Here is a 21,603-nt window from a genome sequence, read left to right as displayed (position 1 = left end):
TCCAGGTAGGCCCTACCACATGCCCTTGTAATATAGACATCCTATTGATCTCTAGAGACACAGTGTCCCATTCTATGCTCTTCATAGCCTTCACTGAATTTTCCTTGCTTAACCAAACTCTCCTTGATACTGTACTCTCCTTGCTTGGCTCCTAAGGCATAGCCCTATTCTGGCTTCCCTCCAACTCTCTGGCCATTCTTTCTCTGTCTCTATTCATCTTTCTCTCCCTGGCTAAGCAGTGTTTCTGGGGTCTTTCTTTTCCTCACTCTATATCCTTTACCTAGGATATCATCCACTATAGGTATGTATTCCTGAAATGGAGTTTTAACTAAAGAACAACCCCCCCACCCTTGGCTAAGAAGGCAGCTGCAAGCCTTTCCAGCTGTACTCATCACTATGCCACCCTTCTTGTAATAATGTAACAACCGTGTGCTCTCTGTCCAAGCCAGCAGCCCTGCTAATCAGGTACCCAGCATTGCTTATCAGTTCCGCTTCTGTAACCTTGCTTGCTCAGTTTCTTAGGGAGGAACACTGTCTGCTTGGGGATGGGGGAGGTCCAGGATGCTTACATGGAAAAATCAAGACCTTGTTGTGTATAAAAGTTACTGAGAACAAAGACCTGGTGCTCAGACTCTGGAGGTGACTCCTCTGAGCCCGCACCGGTGCTGAATAAACCTTGCTTTTCCATATCTCCGAGTGCTGTTTGTCTCCTTCCGTTGCCACGGTTTTTGCAGTTTCCACAACATTACCACATGTACACAGATTTACATATCCCACCCAAGCCTCTCTTAAGCTTTCCCAGACAAGGTGAAGTCTCACCATTGCAAATATATATACATAGGCAAACTGTCACAATAGCAGTTTTGCATTTGCTCCTGTGATTGTTGATTACTATATGTCTTTGTAAACTGTAAGCTCTGCATGGCTAAGAGTTTTTATCCTAAGTACCTAGCATAGCTGATGCTCAGTAATTATCCTGAATAGATGTTAAATGCAGAGATGATCAAGGCAGTCTATAGGGTTTAGTGTACATGGGTAAAGGGAGGTCCTATCACTACAGTGCAAACTAAATGTGCAAAATGGGAAAGGATTAGGCACAGATACCTCTGCTATTTTTCCCTGGGGGTATTAAATGAGCTGAGAGGAAATATTTACACTCTGTTAATTTCCCCCACCATGGTCATGTGAGGTACCTAGTTGCCAGGGAGATGCAAAATTTGCTACATACACAATGCCTCTGGCTCCTCTTGCAGAGACTGAGGCTGCCACCTCCACCAGAGTCCAGGCAAAGCCATTCAAGGATTGGACAGAGATTGGTTTTATTATGTGTGTAGGTGTTGTTGTAGGTTGCAGAAAATAAACACAACTCTTATTCCCAGAGTATTTCTGCAGTGCAGGCTGCTCAGCAGTGATAACGGCATTGCAGAAATGACACATCAGTAATACATCGTGTTCACATCCTGGCCACTGCCAAGAGAATGGCATATAACCCAAATGGGAATTTTCCAAGGAGTTAATTACAATGAGCAAAGAACAAAAGTATAAAGATAATTACAGCTGATATTTTCCTTTTATATAAAAAATAATTGTAGGACACCAAATTGCAAACATTTCTTTTCAAATAACATAGAAAGAAGTATTCATATGAGGGAAGGAAACTATTTAAAAGAAGGAAGCATTAATGGTAGAGACGTGGGAAAACACATTCAGACATTGCTAGTAGGAGTATAAATGCATAGAGTGTATTAATTTTCTATGGCTACCACAAAAAACTACCACAAACTTAATGGCTCAAAACAAGACAGACTTTATTATTTTTGGTTTTGTGGATCGGAAATCCAATGTAGATCTCTAAAAGTAGAACGTCAGCAGGGCTGCATTCCCTGTTTTCCGTTTCCTCACTTTTCCAGCTTCTATGGGGCTGCCTTCATTCCTTGACTAGTAAGTAGCTCCCTTCCTTCATCGTCAAAGTCGGCAACACTAAGCCAAGTCCTTCTCAGGCTACCATCTCCTGATTCTACTTTTTAAGGGCCTCTGTAATGGAGTTCCTGTCATGGCTCAGTGGTTAACGAATCCAACTAGGAACAATGAGGTTTCGGGTTCGATCCCTGGCCTTGCTCAGTGGGTTAAGGATCAGGCGTTGCCATGAGCTGTAGTGTAGGTTGCAGGTGCGGCTTGGATTCCGCATTGCTGTGGCTGTGGTATAGGCTGGCAGCTACAGCTCCGATTCGACTCCTAGCCTGGGAACCTCCATATGCCATGGGAGCGGCCCTCAAAAGGCAAAAAAGACAAAAATTAAATTAAATTAAATTTAAAAAAAAACCGACCTCTATAACAACACAGGTCTCACTAGATAATCCAGGATAATTTCCCTATTTTAGGATCAACTAATTCAAAACCTTGATTCCATCTACAAGTTTATTTCCCTTTGACATGGAAGGTAACACATTCACAGGTTCCAGGGATTAGGAGGTAGATTTCTTTGGGGGCCATTACTCTGTCTACCACACATAACTTCTCTGGAGAACAATGTTACTATTAATCAAAATTTTTCATTTGACTGAGGAATTCCACTGCTAGGAATAGCTACATATGGGTATACTTTCACAAGTACAAAAGAACTTATGCTGCTTTTTTTATTTGTAGTTTATTTTTACTTATTTATTTTGCTTTTTAGGGCCGCACCCATGGCATATGGAGGTTCCCAGGCTAGGGGTCAAATCACAGCTACAGCTAGCTGCCAGCCTACGCCACAGCTCATGGCAACGCCTGATCCTTAACCCACTGAGCAAGGCCAGGGATCGAACCCTCAACCTCATGGTTCTTAGTCGGATTTGTTTCCGCTATAGTTTAAAAAAATACTGGAAACCACCTAAAGGTTCATTAAGTAAGCCTAGATTAAATCAATTATGGTTAAGCCTCAGGATGGAATAGTATGTAGCATGATAAAAGAATAAAGCAGGAGTTCCCATTGTGGCTCAGTGGTTAACAAATCCAACTAGGAATCATGAGGTTGCAGGTTCGGTCCCTGCCCTTGCTCAGTGGGTTAAGGATCCGGCGTTGCAGATGCGGCTTGGATCCCACACTGCTGTGGCTCTAGTGCAGGCTGGTGGCTACAGCTCCGATTCAACCCCTAGCCTGGGAACCTCCATATGCTGCGGGAGCAGCCCAAGAAATGGCAAAAAGACAATAAATAAATAAATAAATAAATAAAATAAAGCAGAGCTATAAGTCCTAGTAGTAAAACTCTAAAATATAGGACTAAGGGGGAAAAATGTGTAAAGTGTGCAGCCACTTGGCAAATATGCACATATATGTTTAGAATATTACTGGAGGGAGTTCCCACTGGTGAGTTAAGAATCTGAGTGCAACAGCTGGAGTCACTGCAGAGGTGTGGTTTTGATCTCTGGCTCACCGCAGTGGATCTGGCAATGTGGCAGATGTGGCATAGGCTGCAGCTGTGGCTCAGATTCAATACCTGGCCCAGGAACTTCCTTATGTTGTGTGGGTGCAGCCATGAACAAACAAACCAACAAACAAAAAGAATATTCCTGGAAAGTTACACTAGAAACTGCTATTGGATGCCTCTAGGGAAAGGACCTAGAGTAGAGAGATAGAAAATGTACTTTTCATTGAATATCCTTAGGTACTTTAAAAATATTTTTGCCAAGAATTTGCATTATCTAATTGAAAAAGGAAAACAAATTAAAACAAGTTAAAAAACCATAAAACAACAGAAAGATACATTTGGGAAGATAGGAAGGACCAGGAATTGGCTTCTTCGGCTTTTGGGGGGCTCCATCCTATATACTGTTTGCTGTGAGAAAAATCCATGCACATGTGTCTGCTCCTTTTGCTTCCAGTGCAGAGTGTCTTCTCCTGTGATCACTGGTTGTCTCAGAGACCCGAAAGCCCCTGAAATGATAGGGAACTTTTCACATATGTGCATATGTGCATCTTTTCTGAGAAGAGAGCCTGTAGTTTTCATTAGATTCTGCAAGGGGTAGAGTTAGTCAAATTAGGTTTTGGAACCACTGTTCTGCCCTCTATCTTTCCATCAGTTCCCTCCCACCCACATTACCTGACAAGGCAGCAGATAAGGAAAACCATCATGTTCATGCCCACTTATGACAGCCAGTTCTCTCTAAAAGGGAAGCTGTATTCAACAATAAGTGAGAAAGATTTTCAAAGTCTGGTTCTGGGCCATTAGTTTACGTCTAGACTCAAACTCATTTATTAGATACTGTGATCTTTTGTGCCAGTGAATTATTCATTAGCAAATGTGAGTAACATCAGCAAATCGAGCTTCCAAAGTAAGCTGTTCTTTAGGATTTGTAAGAAATGTCTGGGGTGGTGGTGGGGAACCCTCAAGAACAAGAAATAATCTGGATTATTTAAGCAGTAATGTAATGTCAGACTACTGATTTTTTTTTTTTTTTTTTTAAGTGCAGACCCAGCCTCAAGACTCAGAAACTAATTTTGTTTTCTGTTTGGCCTTCTTCAAAGTCTTTCTCTGAAATGTTCTTTAACAGCTTAGTTTTCTCACAGTCTGATATACAGAGGAAAAAAATTTACCTTTCTGACTTTGACTATAAATATACAAAAGAACATAATGAGCTACATGGGCTCTTTCCTTGGTTCTCATAAACTGCGTAAAGATGAAGTTTATATTTAAAAAAAAAATCTTTTCTTTTTTTTGGTTGCACCCACAGCATGTTGAAGTTCCTGGGCCAGGGATTGAACTTGTGCACAGCAATGACCAGAGCCACAGCAGTGAGGATACTGGATCCTTAACTCACTGCACCACAAGGGAACTCCTTTCAAAAAATCTTAATGTTAAAAATTCAGCAAAGTAGCAGGATATAAGATTAACATTCAGAAATCAGTCACATTTCTGTATACCAACGAAATATTAGAAAAGGAATACAAAAATACAATATCTTTTAAAATTGCACCCCAAAAAAGTCATATACCTGGGAATACACCTGACTAAGGAGGTAAAGGACTTATAGGCCAAGAACTATGAAACGTTAATCAAAGAAATTAAAGAAGATGTAAAGAAATGGAAAGATATTCCATGTTCCTGGATTGGGAAAATCAATATTGTAAAAATGGCCATACTACCCAAAGCAATCTACAGATTCCATGAAATCCCTATCAAATTACCATGACATTTTTCACAGAACTAGAACAAAAGATCCAAAAATTTATATGGAACTACAAAACACTGAGAATTGCCAAAGTAATCTTGAGAAACAAAAACCAAGCAGGAGGCATAACTCTCCCAGACTTCAGGCAACATTACAAAGCCACAGTCATCAAAACAGTGTGGTACTGGTATCAAAACAGACAGACAGACCAATGGAACAGAATAGAGAACCCAGAAATAAACCCTGACACCTATGGTCAATTAATCTTTGGGATGCAAGAGCATAATATTGGAAAAAGAAAGTCTATTCAGCAAGCATTGCTGGGAAACTGGACAGCTGCATGCAAAACAATGAAACTAGAACACACCCTCATACCATGCACAAAAATAAACTCCAAATGGCTGAAAGACTTAAATATAAGACAAGACATCATCAAACTCCTGGAAGAGAACATAGGCAAAACACTCTGACATCAACATCATGAATATTTTCTCAGGTCAGTCTCCCAAAGCAATAGAAACTAGAGCAAAAATAAACCCATGGGACCTCATCAAACTGACAAGCTTTTTCACAGCAAAGGAAACCAAAAAGAAAACAAAAAGACAACTTACAGAATGGAAGAAAATAGTTTCAAATGATGCAACGGACAAGAGCTAAATCTCTAGAATATACCAGAAACTTATACAACTCACCAGCAAAAAAGCCAACCACCCAATGGAAAAATGGGCAAAAGACCTGAATAGACTGTTCTCCAAGGAAGATGTGCAGATGGCCAACAAACACATGAAAAAATGCTCAACATCCCTGATAATAAGAGAAATGCAAATCAAAACTACCATGAGATACCACCTCACACCAGTCAGAATGGCCATCACTAAGAAGTCCAAAAATAACAAGTGCTGGAGGGGCTGTGGAGAAAAGGGAACCCTCCTGCACTATTGGTGGGAATGTAAACTGGTACACCACTATGGAGAACAGTTTGGAGATACCTTAGAAATCTATACATAGAACTACCATATCACCCCACAATCCCACTCTTGGGCATACATCTGGACAAAACTCTTCTTAAAAGAGACACAGGCACCCACATGTTCATTGCAGCACTATTCACACTAGCCAAGACATGGAAACAACCCAAATGTCCATTGACAGACGATTGGATTAGGAAGATGTGGTATATACACACAATGGAATACTACTCAGCCATAAAAAAGAACGATGTAACGCCATTTGCAGCAACATGGATGGAACTAGAGACTCTCATCTTGAGCGAAATAAGTCAGAAAGACAAAGACAAATACCATATGATATCACATATCTGGAATCTAATATACGGCACAGATGAACCTTTCCACAGAAAAGAAAATCATGGACTTGGAGAACAGACTTGTGGCTGCCCGGGAGGGGAGAGGGAGGGAGTGGGAGGGATTGGGAGCTTGGGGTTATCGGATGCAAACTATTGCTCTTGAAATGGATTTACAATGAGATCCAGCTGTGTAGATATTGAGAACTATGACTAGATACTTACATCGCAATAGAACAGTGGGAAGAAAAAAAATGTATATATGTATGTGTAACTTGGTCCCCATGCTGTACAGTGGAAAAAAAAAAATCTTAATGTTAAAATCATATTCTTTGAGGGAAATTCACATTAGGGGATCAGCCTGTCACCATATGAAGCCATTGATCAACCTTAACATTATTAAAGGTGACATCTAACGTCTTCTTCGTATGTGATATAGGATGCACCTATGAAGCACTTTTGTCAAGGAAGTTGAAGTTGAATCTAAATGAGCCACTAGAAGATCCCGTCGTGGCGCAGAGGTTAACGAATCCAACTAGGAACCATGAGGTTGCAGGTTCAATCCCTGGCCTTGCTCAGTGGGTTAAGGATCTGGCGTTGCCGTGAGCTGTGGTCTAGGTTGCAGATGAGGCTTGGATCCCGCATTGCTGTGGCTCTGGCGTAGGCTGGCGGCTACAGCTTTGATTCGACTCCTAGCCTGGGAACGTCCATATACCGCGGAAGTGGCCCTAGGAAAGGCAAAAAGACAATAAATAAATAAATAAATAAATAAATAAATAAATAAATAAGCAAGCAAGCAAGCCACTAGAGTTTCACAGTCTAATAAGGAAGCCACAGGTGGCTAAATTTAAATTATCTAAAATGAAATAAAATTTAAAATTCAGTTCCTCACTCATACTAGCCACATTTAAAGTGCTCAACAGCCACATCTGGCTAGTGGCTATTGTACTTGATAGTGAAAATAGACTATTTCCATCATTACAGAGCAGTGTTATTCTAGAGCTAACTTCACTTTATGGTGGATAAAGAAGCTTGTTAATGACACCGCAAGGAAGCAAACAGACATGTCTAGAACATGAGACATTTTATAGGAAAACTAAGCTAGTTGTGCAACAAAATGATAACATTTAAAAAAAAAAAAAAAAAAGGAAGGAGGGGAGGAGAAATGCTCCCTAGATTAACAGATATAAGACTTGACAACCAAATGTAATACATGGACTTTGCTGAGACACTGATTCAGACAAACCAACTTAAATAGAATATTTAACACTATTTTGGGAAATCTGATTATGATTTGGGTATTAGAGAATACCAAGTAATTAACTTTGAAAGATACAATAATACCCTTATGTTTATGGAAGCCAAATATTAACACTGTCTAGAGATGCATATTAAAGTTATGTAGCAGAAATGATCTAATGTCTAAGATTTTGTTTCCAAATACTCCAGCAAATGAATAAAAGAAATGGATTTTTAAAAGTAGCAAAATCTTGGAGTTCCTGTCGTGGCGCAGTGGTTAATGAATCTGACTAGGAACCATGAGGTTGCAGGTTTGATCCCTGGTCTTGCTCAGTGGGTTAAGGATCCGGCGTTGCTGTGAGCTGTGGTGTAAGTCATAGATGTGGCTTGGATCCCGCGTTGCTGTGGCTCTGGTGTAGGCCGGAGGCTACAGCTCCGATTCAACCCCTAGCCTGGGAACCTCTCCATATGCCGCGGGAGCAGCTCAAGAAAAGGCAAAAAGACAAAAAATAAAATAAAAAATAAAAACAAATAAAAATATTCATAGTTGGAGTTCCCGTCATGGCACAGTGGTTAACGAATCTGACTAGGAACCATGAGGTTGCCAGTTCGGTCCCTGCCCTTGCTCACGGTTAACGATCCGGCGTTGCCTTGAGCTGTGGTGTAGGTTGCAGACGCGGCTCGGATCCCACGTTGCTGTGGCTCTGGTGTAGGCTGGTGGCTACAGCTCCAATTCAACCCCTAGCCTGGGAACCTCCATATGCCGTGGGAGCAGCCCAAGAAATGGCAAAAAGACAAAAAAAAAAAAAAAAAAAAAAAAAAAAAAAAACATAGTAACAATTTAAAACCCTAAACATATACTTAAATAAGAAAAGCAATCATAGCTTTATGAAGACCTCATTCTTTCTTAAAATAGCCCATCAAGAAGATTCTTGGTGGTGTCATCATAATTCCCCTCAATAGAAGCCTTTTTTTTTTTGTCTTTTTAGGGCTACACACGTGGCATGAGGAGGTTCCCAGGTTAGGGGTCAAATCAGAGCTGTAGCTTCTGGCCTACAACACAGCCACAGCAACTCAGGATCAAAGCTGCATCTGTGACCTACACCACAGCTCACAGCAATGCCAGATCCTTAACCCAGTGAGGGAGGCCAGGGATCAAACCTGTGTCCCCATGGATGTAGTCAGATTTGTTTCCACTGAGCCACAACGGGAACTCCCTTACACACATTTAAAAAGAAAATATAGTGGATCTATTCACCTCAAATTCAGATGCCATAAGAAAACTATTGTGATGTATAACACTCTACAAGTAATTCAAAAAAGAAGTAGTGTGTTATAAGATCTGTGGTCTCTGCATGACAATACAAAACAGAAGCTGGCAATTTGAGTATTTCTTTAAGAATACACACTCCTTGAGACTATTCCCCAAGTATGAAAATGCTTCCAGGGAAGAAATTAAATTGCAATTAAACAGCTTTTAATAATCGTGAAGTCATTTGGGATTTAGACCCAGACATGAAACCTATTTCACAAACTTTAGAGTTCCTGAGTTAAACTCATGTTACTCTCTGATTGCTGCTTTGACTCACTGGCACTTGTAGGTTAAATACTTAATGATTCCACAGGACTACCCTTGGGCATTCTGGAAGTCCATATGCTCCCATTTTAAAGTAATTTCTATTCAGGAAAAATTAATTTGCTCCTTAGAGTTTCAGCTGGCTATTTCTATGTATGTGGGAGGCTAATTATGACCCAAAGCAATTCTCAAGGAATTATATTTATTATCCAAAATAAGAAAGCAGAAAAGGGTATGATTTCATTCCAAAACTTGTAAAAAGTTTCCACTGTCGGGAGTTCCCATGGTGGGGCAGCGAAAACGAATCTAACTAGGAACCATGAGGTTGCAGGTTCGATCCCTGGCCTTGCTCAGTGGGTTAAGGATCTGGCATAGGATGGCAGTTGCAACTCAGATTAGACCCCTAGCCTGGGAACCTCCATATGCCATGGGTGTGGCCCTAAAAAGAAAAAAGACCAAAAAAAAAAAATAATAAAAAGTTTCCACTGTACCACGGCACAGGATTTAGGCCCAAAAGTCAGCAATGGTTAAGATGAGGCTACTTCTGATATCATTATATCCACCCTTTCCTCTCCTACCAAAACATAATTCTTCCCATTCCCTTTTTACCCTCTTCTATTTGTAATCCTACACCTTTCCTTTTATCCTTGTTTCCATTCATTTGTTCCCTATTCATCTATTCAACACATATTATTGGATATCTACTATGTGCTAGGTACTATTCTGGGTAATGGAGGCATAGGAGTGAACAAGAAACAATCTATGCCCTTGTGGACTTTACATTCTAATGGGGTAGGAAATATAAATACGTGAGCATAGATAATATCAGTATGATAAATACTAGGAAGGAAATGTCCAGGGAAATGATAGAAAGTTACAGGTTAGAGAGGGAATAAGAACCTACATTAGACCCACTGGATAGGTCCATAAGGTATGAATTTGATCTATATTAGCACATTATATCTATTTTTTTTTTTTTTTTGCTTTTGCTTTTTTTGCTTTTTAGAGTCATGCCTGCAGCATATGAAAGTTACCTGGCTAGGTGTCAATCAGAGCTACAGCTGCCAGCCTACACAACCGTTGCTGGATTCTTTAACCCACTGAGCAAGGCCAGGGATGGAAAGGCATCCTTATGGATACTAGTCAGGTTCATTACCACCGAGCCTCAAGGGGAGCTCCCTATATCTACTCATTTTAAAATTGATAATATCCCATCATATTAATATATAACTTATTTAAGATCCTCTATTGATGGGCAATTAGATTGTTTCTTCTTTTTTCCTGGCCACCCACACACACACACAAAACGCTGCAATAAACACCTTTGTAGGTAAATCACTGCTTATTGGTGCAAAAAATAACTTGGTTGGACAATTTCCTGGTATTTAAATTGCTGAATCAAAGCACTTAAACCTCTAATACTGTCAAATTACCCCTCCCAAAAAAGTTACACAAATGATATTCTAATAGCACTTCCTCACACCTTGTCTACACTCGGTATTGACAAACTTCAAAAGATTAAAAAAATGGCGTCTCATTTTTATTTGGGTCTCTTTAATTACAAGTAGGGCAACAAAGCCTGATTGTTAAATGTGCACGTTTTGAAGTTAAACTCCCTGGGCAGATCCTACTTCTTTCCGTTAAAATGTGTGACATTATGCATGCTGGATCTATTTCCTCTTCTCAAGAAAGGAGATAATGAGAGCACAAATCTTTACGATTAAACGAAATAAGCATAAATACAGGAAGCCCTCTCTATGCGCTCGCTATTGGTGGTACACTATTTTCTCAAGCCCTACTCTTTGCAGTACTTTACCTTTGGCATACTCCTTCCCCCGGCCCCGCCCGCAAAGCTTCGCAGAATCTAGGTGTTTGTAACTTGAAATGAGTGAAAAATCGGCGCCGCTTTTCAACTTACTCCCTACTTTAACTGCCCCCACCCCCACTTCAGAAACCGGTTTACATATCAGTGCACAGGAAGGACTTGGTTTTTAAACAATACACAAAGCGGATAACATTTGGTCCGAGCACCCCCCCCCCCCGGCCTCTAGGACCCACCATTTACTGCGTAGGAAACTCCAGATAAATATTTAATACTACACGACCAACAGCGCCGTTAAGGGTAAACCAGCAGCGCTGAAAGGCTTCAGAGAAGGGAGTTTTAAACAAAACTGACTTCCAGACAAAACCCCCTACTTGCAGGCCCCGGGACGCACCTCTGGGAGGGGCCTAGGAAGGCTCCGCCTTCTAATCCGGAAATGACGTTTCAGGTGGAGTCAGTCTTTTTCCGCCGTCTGCCTGTAGCGCTGCCTGGGCTAGTACGGGGCGTGCGTCGGCGTCGCGGCCTGCCAAGGGATTCTGGGTAACGGCCCCCGCCGGCTGGGGCGGCTGGCACCGCGCAGTAGGTTCCACTAACGCTAAGTCGGTTGGCAGTAGAGGTTGTGGGGCTGTGGGCAGCAGGACATGGAGCAGCCGTGGCCGCCGCCAGGACCTTGGAGCCTCCCTCGGGCAGGAGGTGAGGCTGAGGAAGAGAGTGACTTGGATGTGTCCCCTGGTTCTCCCCGCTGCCTGCAGCTGCCCGGCGGCGGCTCCCAGGTGAGAAGGGGCCCGCGTTCTGCGGAGGGGATGAGAAGGTTCCGTCACCAGGCCCCCAGAGTTATCTGTTCCTGCGACCCTCTTCTGTGCCCTGTTCTGAGTCCCCACTTCCCCACCCCGGGCGCCGGGGGCCTGATTCCATCCCATCGCTTTGTAGCATCTACTGAGGTCTTCGAAGAGGGGCTGGCCATTTATTTCCAACCTCCACGCACACCTTTTTCACCTTGGCTAATTTCTCACCCTTGGAAGAAGTTACTCCCCGTCACCCGCCTTTTGACAGCAGCAGATTTAGGTCGGTTCACGCTATAACAGTGACCCTTTGTCCTCTTGTGCCTGCATTTATCCGAGTACTTTATTCTGTTGACGGCTCTAATATACAGTTGATGAGAACAGTGAATGGTTGAGCTCCTGACATAAACGTTTCCGATCCAATTTATTTCACTGACTTTTGACATCTGAGCAAATTCTGTAAAACTCGGCTTTTGATGGCGTAAATCATGCTCACTGATTGGCGTGACCATTTCCCCCTTATGATTATGATTTTAGTTTTGTTTCATACCATTCTGAAGTAAAAACATAAAGGCACGCATTTGCCTTTTCCTTCAGACTTACTCAGATCCCTGAAACTGCTTGTGGTTTTCAGCCCAGCCTTCTTTACTCTGAAAATTATCTGGATGTGATATACTATCATTTAGGGTTTTCCTGGGTCTTATCTTAGGCAGTGCTTACTGTTCATGTCACTTTGTCTTGGAGTATGTTTTTGAAGTATATTTCAGGATCACTGGACTAAACTCACTGAAACGAATTGTAGGTGTCTGCCCTCTAGGCTTCTTGCAAAATGGGATCCCTGAGGGCTTAACTGAATTAATACAGTTTTACTCGGGACTCATCTTGCTAGCTCTTAATGAAAATGAGTGATTTCAATCGTTTTCCAGTAAGTGTAAGATCATCGATCCTATGCCCAGCTCTCAGGATTAGTTGGCTGCACAGAGAAAAATGCTGTTTCATAACCACAGGCTGTACTTCAGCCAGTCGCTGGGAATGTACAAGACATTTTTTAGGAGGACAGAATGAGAGTTGATAGGTCAGTAGTCACCCACTAATTATGGATCACTGGTGTCATCTTTATATACAAAATGTGTTATATGAGCACATAGTGAATCTGTTACAGAGAGAGAAAAAGAATGAACAGCAGTTACCATTGTCGATTTTGAAGGCATATGGAGAGGATAGAAAGGTCTCAAGAATTTCAATGGATTGTGGTTGGATCTAAACAGTAACTTAAGAGAAACTCTGAATTTTAAAAATAGCTGTATGTTACTTTTTATTTATGCATTTGGAATTATAAGCTTATTTAGCTGAAAGGAATTTTAAAAATGAATAGGCTTATCTCTTTCTTTAAAAGTGATTTCCCTGAAACCCTATAGCTAGTCATTGACAGGATTAAAACTAGAATCCACTTCCTACACATGGTAGTATTTCTTCCCACCTACTGCACTGCTCATACTGTGATGTAAAGTAAAACTTTATTTGGCCGAAACTACCTCTGAATGGTGCTAAAATTTGCAAAATGACTGCTAATCCTAAATTAATTCATGTATTTATAACAAACCTACTTATGTGCCTTACTGGTTTTAAATTTTAGGACTTAAGTTTTTCTGTTGGAATACTTGGAAGGAGTAAAATGTTTAATTCATTTTATAAACATAAAAACAGCTTTGGTTTATTTCTACCATATATGGGGAATCTAGACATTTTAATGTCGCATGTGATGCATAGTTCTGAGATTCAGTTAATGTAAAGGCAGTTTAAAACTTAAAGATCCTGTTTGGAAATTTTCATGAAAAGTTCCGTTAGACTTTTTTTTACATTAATAGACCTAAATGCCAACATTTTCTTTTTCGAATCTAAGTTCATTAAAATATAATTAGTCATCTCCATTTATATTGGATAGTTTGCTCAAATGCCCAAACATTGTCTTTGTAGCCTGTAGAGAATTTAAACCTAAATTATTTTAGAATTTGGAAATAAGACTTCTGTGTTTGATTTGAGAATTTGTTCCCACATAATTTGAAAATGCGAGATATTTCAATGTGTCCTTGTCTTCCTTTGTACTTCTTTGTCTTTTCGTACAAATTATATTTTATAGCTTCATTTTTCTCCTTTTTCTGATCCCTTCTTAAACATAACTAGTCTACAGTTATTCTTGATCCTATTCTAAGATAGCAAAAAGTAAAAATAAATACTTAACTTGGTTGGTTACAACTATGTAGTACCTGGGCTGCAGACCTGCTAAATGAGTAACTAAAACATCTGAATAGCAACAGCACATTTGTTGCAGTAGAAATCTAAGTTTGCCTAAAGACTCGGCTAAGAAGGAGGGCCCTTGCAGGGGGTACTTGCCTTAGAATTCTTTAATACTGCTTGTCTGTTCCAAGAAGTCAAGAGTCATGTATTTATCTAAGATTTATTGAACTCTAGCCCCTCAAGAGGCTAATAGTCAGGTAAACAAATGAGCACTATATTGTGTGAGAACAGCACTATAAAAGTCTGCATAACTTGGGTGGAGAAGGACAGGAAAGGATGGAAGGGATGTGATGCCAGAATCTGGAATGGATGGAGATGGGAGTTTGGGGAGATGGAGTGAAGGAGGGTTGCCACATTGAAGTAGGGGGATGGAAAGAATAAGTGAACAAGTAGAAGAGTAACTAGAGCTGAATCCAGAAACATAATAGGAAGTGAGACCATGCCATGCCACAGAATTTGCACTTTATCCCAAAGCTCTAAAAATGAGTATAATTATCAGATTTGTTTCTTGGAGAGAGCACTCAAAGTCTAGTAGAGTACAGAATGGCTTGAGATGAGAAGGGCTGAATTTATATATTTAAAATGTGAAATTATAAGGGCCTGAATGGTGATGCAGATAAGGGACTAGATTAGAGTAAAATTGTGACTTTTTAAAAAAAAAACCTTGCTTGTTTTGATTAGGATTAAGTTAAAGGATATCTATTTGATATAGTCAATTATAAATAGAAATTTCCAATAAGAACTCAGATTAACAAGGATTGGTATAATACAGAGAGAACATAGAAATGAAGAAATGATTACTTCTAAATAAAAAGGTTTTTTTCAGTAAAGAACTTGTAGAGCAAAACTCTAAAGGTCTGATTTTCAGCATGTTGAGTTATAAGTTGATGAATTAGATTTAAGCTTTTGTTCTCATTATTCTGCTGTTTCAGGATTATGAAGACTATAAAGCAAATATTTGTTGAGCCCTCACTGTATGCAGAACACTGTGCTAGTTGCCAGGCTTTTTGTTGCTGATAGTTGTCAGGGGACAGGCACAAATTAACACAAAAGCTAGTTGGTGAAACAAGGCCTATAATATAAAATTGTATCTTAAAACACAGCAGGCCAGATACCTGTGTACCAAAAACGTCAAGAAAGCCTTGCCTAAAGGAAAATTGAACTGTGTTGCATAAATGTACCTGTTTTATTCACTTCTTTTTAAAAAAAAATCCTGTTTTTTATCCAGATGTATAGCCATGGAATTGAAATGGCTTGCCAGAAGCAGAAAGAGTTTGTGAAGAGTTCTGTGGCTTGCAAATGGAATCTCGCTGAAGCTCAGCAGAAACTTGGTAGCTTAGCACTGCATAACTCTGAGTCCTTGGATCAGGAACATGCCAAAGCACAAACAGCAGTATCAGAACTGCGGCAACGGGAAGAAGAATGGCGGCAGAAAGAAGAGGCTCTAGTACAAAGAGAGAGAATGTGTCTCTGGAACATGGATGCCATTAGCAAGGATGTTTTTAATAAGGTACCACCTTTTATTGAACTATAATGAAAGAAAGAATCACTGAAGTTGTACAAATCAGTTGTGCATATCTGATAACAAAGCAACAGAATCCTGTAAACAGTATTCATTTTTGACAGTTTAGGAGAACTGTTGTTACATAAACCTATATTCCTAGTAGTATCTAATGTGGGTAGTCCTTAATCCAGTTACGTGGCTGCGATGTAACATACTGAGTGTAAGTGGGGGTTTTAGAGTCATACTGCCTAAATCTCGACTTTGTCACATGCTGGCTTTGTGACCTTGGGCAAGTCTCTTAACTTCTCTAAGCCTCAGTTTCCTCAAATGTATAGAGTGGGTATGAAGACTAAATAATGTCTTAAAAGCAGGTAGCATAGGGTCTGGCATGAGGTGCAGCTCAGATGTTAAGAGCCCTTTCTGATATTGCTGTCCTATGGGCTCACTTTCGGTTTTCTAACACTAACATATAGTTACCAGATTTATCAAACAAAACAAAGTCTCTCACTATTACTTGCCAGTATGTATTTAGTAAACCCCACAGTAATTTGGACTTAGTGTTACAAGCGTTATTACTGAAAGAGTAGTATAATACTTATGCCAGGTCATTAAGAACAGTCTTCTTTTTCTCACTGGATTACATAGGCCTTATTCTTTGTTTGCTTTTTGTCTTTTGTCTTTTTAGGGCCGCACCCTCAGCATTTGGAGGTTCCCAGGCTAGGGGTCAAATCAGCTGTAGCTGCCAGCCTATGCCCCAGCAAGGAGGGATCCAAGCTGTGTTTCGACCTACACCACAGCTTGTTGCAATGTCAGATCCTTAATCCACTGAGCGAAGCTAAGGATCAAACCTGCATCCTCATGGATACTAGTCGGGTTGGTTAACCACTGAGCCACAATGGGGGAACTCCCCAGTAGGTCTTATTCTTTTTTTTTTTTTGTCTTTTTGCCTTTGCTAGAGCCACTCCCACGGCATATGGAGTTTCCCAGGCTAGGGGTCTAATCGGAGCTATAGCCACTGGCCTACGCCAGAGCCACAGCAACGTGGGATCCAAGCCAAGTCTGCAACCTACACCATAGCTCACGGCAACACCGGATCCCTAACCCACTGAGCAAGGCCAGGGACCGAACCCACAAGCTCATGGTTCCTAGTCAGATTCGTTAACCACTGCGCCACGACGGGAACTCCTAGGCCTTATTCTTTGACTTTTGTATCTGAAAAAGAAATGGGCAATGAAATTCAGTCATTTTCAACTAATGTGTAAAGTAGTACTTCTTTCTATTTGTACTAAATTTAACTCTCAAGCTTCAAGAGTAGACTGCTCATTCTCTTCTAAGTCCACATTCACTTTACCTTTAAACATCATTATGTTCTAGACGTAGTCTGTAACACTACATATTTCTGCTCTGGCACCCACTCTCAATTCCCTGCTCTTAAACACCTTAAATTTCTTTCCCTGGACCAGCTTTAGTTCTACAGCACTAATACACACATAGGTAAATGTGCAATACCACTAGCCCTATCAGCACTTTATTCTTTAATGGTGATAAAGTAATAAACAACATGCTTCTTGGGGAAAAAAAGTGTATAAAATAGAATTGAAAGGCTTCCTTCACCTCCATTTCCATTTCCCAGAGATAACCACTGTTAACAATGAGTCATGTCTTTCTAGACTTTTTCTGTGTTTGTACCAATTTATATATTTTTCTCCACCTTCAACAAGATCATTCTTTATCTGAATGATGTGCTATCTCTGTATATATTGTTCTAAGGGATATGTCTTTTTTTAAGTATTATTTCTGGTTTGCATTTGTACCTCAAAACTATTTTTTATTCCAGAGGGAATGGTCAAAACAGCATTTCTTTGTTTTATAAAGTTAATGTCTCTTCTGTTTACACAGTGGTCACAAAGAAAATATTTTTATTTGTCTTTGCTTTTAATTGTTTGTTTTTTTTTTTAAACTTAGGTTCTAAGATAGTCTACATTTATACCACACATTAATTAGGACTATCTTTATGTTCCAGTCATTTGCTCAAAATCGTACATTGATTTTGTCTGGGAGCTTGAGACTTGAGAGGACTGGTTTAGATCTGCGCTGTCCAACTCGATAGCCGCTAGCCACATGTGCTATTGAGCGCTTGAAATGTGGCTAGTCCGAATTGAGATGTGCTGTAAGTGTAAAATACACACCAGATTCCAATGTCTTAGTACCAAAAAAAGTAAAATATTTCATTATTAATTTTTTTGTATTGCTTTCATGTTGAAATGATAATATGCTGGATATGTTGGGTTAAATACGTATGTTGTTAATTTCATCTGTTTCTTTTTGCTTTTTAATGTGGCTGATAAAAAACTTTAAATTACATTTGTGACTTGGATTATATTTCTATTGGACAGTGCTGGTCTAGATAGCAGAATACATAAAGGAGAAAAGCTTTTATTTTGAAATATGTAAACTTGTGTGCTTCCTGATTGCAAACTGACAGAGAGCTAGTTTTTGGTTTTCATTTTTGGCAGTGATGATCTCAAGGTTTAAATGTGATTACAGAATGTTCTGAGAAACTGTTCTGCCAGTTTTTATGGCCAGATAAAAACTTCATCTTGGTCTGTTTTATGACTTACTTAGCTGGAAATAAGCACTTCCCTATTAGAAATGTGTGCTTGATTTCAGAATAAAGCTCTTTGGCCTCTCCTAAAAAAAAAGTTCACAACAAAGATCTATTTTAGATTTTGTCTTATCAAAGAGTTTATAGTAAATATATTTTATTCACTATAAGCTTTGAATTTGTTTCCAGCAAGAACTCCAGAGCTTAGAGTTGAAAATATTTAATGGAAATGAATAATGCAGAACATAATTACGCATGCAAAGGATCTTTCTATACCTGCTTTTTATAGGGAAATTCAGTTGTACAAAAGTTTAATTCATTTGTTTTTCTGTGTGATTTCTAAAATAATTATATCATTTTTTTGCACATATATCATTTTAAAATAAGACTAATGAAATTCCATTACAAGAACATTTTAATTCTTCATAGAGTTTTAACAGATGAATTTAATGATATAGTATCAGTTTACTGTATCACTTTTATAGTCTCTATAAAAGGATTGCTAGGTATTCAGTATCTGAGAAAAGAGATCCAATTAGAATATAAAATCTGATTTTTAACTCCATTTTTTCCTTAAGAGTTTTATTAATCAAGATAAAAGAAAAGAAACAGAAGATGAAGATAAATCAAAATCATTTATGCAGAAATATGAGCAAAAAATCAGACATTTTGGTAAGTCTACTATGTGAGTTTCCTTCTTTTGTGATATTTGGTGTTATAAATGTGTACAAAAAATGGATTTATAAAATGGGGACCAAAAAGAAGGTAATTGACAAACTCCAATTATGTAGCTACTTCTGGCACAGTTGTATAGCTCTTGTTTTAGACTATTGGTTTTTTTTTGGTCTTGAAAAAATAGAGTAAAAGAGTAAACTGAATTGTGAAGAAATGCAAAATTCAATTTATTGTTATATAATCCTGCCCTCTAAGACATGGTCTTTTTTACTCCATAGATTCTTTCCATTTCCCAACTAATCTTTGTTTTTGTCTTTTTTCATTTTTGCTTCCTTGGTATCTGATTATCTTACATTTGTAAGATCAGCATTCATTTTTTTTTCAGGTGTGGGGATGTAATGCTATATAGCTCATCAGATCTTTGAATTGTTATTCAGATAAATAATACAATTACTTTATAATAAATAATGTAATAGAAATATGTATTCAGAAAACTGAAAAATAATTTTCTCTATTGGGGAAAAGTGATGAGATGATGTTAATGCAAGTGAAGGCTTCCCAGAGAAGGTAACATCTGAACTAGATTATGAGGAACATATAGGAGTTTTTCATGTAGATAAGGGAAGCAAGGCAATAACAACAGCATGTACAAAGGCAGTCAGGAAATAGAATGCTTTGTTCTAAGAATTATAAGCAATGTGATAACTACTTGAGTGAAAATGCTACTGAGAAGTATAATTATTAATTTAGCAAACAGTTTTTTTTATTGGTAGTATGTTAATAAGCTTTTTTTTTTTTTTTTTTTTTTTTTTCTTTTTGCTATTTCTTTGGGCCGCTCCCACAGCATATGGAGGTTCCCAGGCTAGGGGTCGAATCGGAGCTGTAGCCACCGGCCTACGCCAGAGCCACGGCAACGTGGGATCTGAGCCGCATCTGCAACCTACACCACAGCTCATGGCAACACCGGATCGTTAACCCACTGAGCAAGGGCAGGGACCGAACCCGCAACCTCATGGTTCCTAGTCGGATTCGTTAACCACTGTGCCACGACAGGAACTCCCTGTTAATAAGCTTTTTAAATGGCATTTTGAGACCTTTTTCCTGTTGGTGTTTTTCTCCCAAAGTATTTAGAATTTCATTCATCCTTCAGTTATGTCAGTACAATAGATACTATCTTAGATTTTTCCTTTTTTATGCAGTTCATTCATAAAATTATTTCATAAAGTTTATTCATAAAATTTATTAATTTTTCTCATACTTTTTATTTTAAAAAGTGAAAGAAGCTGTATATTCTCTTTAATTCAAGAGTAGTGTCTGAAAAAATGAAGTTTATTTTTGTACATATTATCATTTCACTATTATTTATAATAGAAAAAAATGGATGTATAATCCTCCATTGGATAGATATTAAATTCTTTAAATGAGCAGAGTCCTGAATTATAAGGATAAAAAGCAAAAATTTTGCAAATGTGATAATGTGATTTGCAGCTTAGGTGTGATAATGTGATTTGCAACTCCCATCTGCAGTCCATACTTCCTAGACCTGTGTGTTCTGTAGGAAAAGGGAGTACCATATTCTAACTGCTCTTTCAGAGCATCACTGCCCTTGGTAGAATAGCATCCCTCAAGATGCTTTCACACAGCTGGCATTCTGTAGGCTACTTGCTTTGGAGCTATGGGAAACCTAGTCCATGAGAAAATAGTTCCCTCACTTTTAACATAAGCCAATAGCTATGGTCATAATATTTGTTTAGGAAAATATCCCTACCTCACAAGGCATAGTAACCCACCTGGCAGTGTAACTGTGTAAGTCTTCAATAAAACTTTTCAGCATTGGAGTTCCCGTCGTGGCACAGTGGTTAACGAATCCGACTAGGTACAATGAGGTTGCGGGTTCAGTCCCTGCCCTGGCTCAGTGGGTTAAAGGATCCGGCGTTGCCGTGAGCTGTGGCGTAGGTCACAGACGCGGCTCGGATCCCGTGTTGCTGTGGCTCTGGCGTAGGCTGGTGGCTACAGCTCCGATTCAACCCCTAGCCTGGGAACCTCTATATGCCGTGGGAGTGGCCCAAGAAATGGCAAAAAGACCAAAAAAAAAAAAATAGTAAAAATAAATAAATAAATAACTTTTCACTATTGAATAAAACCTATAGTGATGTTCATAAGGCCACTGAATTTCACAAGCCTTTTGTCTTCATTTCTTTTGCTGTAAGTTGAGTTTTGGGGTCAAGAAATAATGTGATATGGGGAATACCTTATTTACTAAGACCACAGATAATATTATTGATAGTAGCATGGCAAGGAGGGAGGAAAATACCAGATCTCTAATGGGCTTGTTCAAGTGAGGAATCATTGGACCCACCAAGATGAAATGGGACAAAGATAATCAGCCTGTTATTTGGTGGTTGGCTCGCCTTTCCAGCTTTGGGTGCCAATACTGAAGTTTCAGTACTGGTTTCTACTACTGACAGATTAAGTATTCAGTGGCTAACCTGCAATATCCTTGATGAAGAGATCCCATGTTATTGAATCTCTATATAAGCAATCTCATATCTACCACCATGAACCCTAAGTTTATAAAATTTCACAAGCAATCAGATGGCTGAGGAGAAAGGTTAACAGGACATCCATAAGTGACTAATAAACAATTGT

At 39.3% G+C, this 21,603-nt stretch overlaps 2 protein-coding genes across 2 annotated transcripts in view; one reads left to right on the top strand and one right to left on the bottom strand.

Annotated features, from left to right (window-relative positions):
- Positions 1-11,553, bottom strand: part of SPATA6L (spermatogenesis associated 6 like) — a 65,133-nt gene extending 53,580 nt beyond the window's left edge. Inside the window, exon 1 of the mRNA XM_021064067.1 lies at positions 11,485-11,553. The gene's annotated coding sequence lies outside the window, so the exon portion shown is untranslated. The remainder of the gene's footprint in view (positions 1-11,484) is intronic.
- The window catches only part of CDC37L1 (cell division cycle 37 like 1), a 27,070-nt gene continuing 16,984 nt past the window's right edge, over positions 11,518-21,603 (top strand). Inside the window, exons 1-3 of the mRNA XM_003121918.5 lie at positions 11,518-11,863; positions 15,399-15,680; positions 18,858-18,951. Coding sequence (XP_003121966.1) covers positions 11,732-11,863; positions 15,399-15,680; positions 18,858-18,951 — 508 coding nt within the window. The 5' untranslated portion in view covers positions 11,518-11,731. The remainder of the gene's footprint in view (positions 11,864-15,398; positions 15,681-18,857; positions 18,952-21,603) is intronic.

Source organism: Sus scrofa, chromosome 1 (assembly GCF_000003025.6).
Source record: "Sus scrofa isolate TJ Tabasco breed Duroc chromosome 1, Sscrofa11.1, whole genome shotgun sequence".
Classification (NCBI taxonomy): domain Eukaryota; kingdom Metazoa; phylum Chordata; class Mammalia; order Artiodactyla; family Suidae; genus Sus; species Sus scrofa.
Note: the sequence above shows the minus strand (reverse complement) of the source record. Positions and strands in the feature narration are given on the sequence as shown.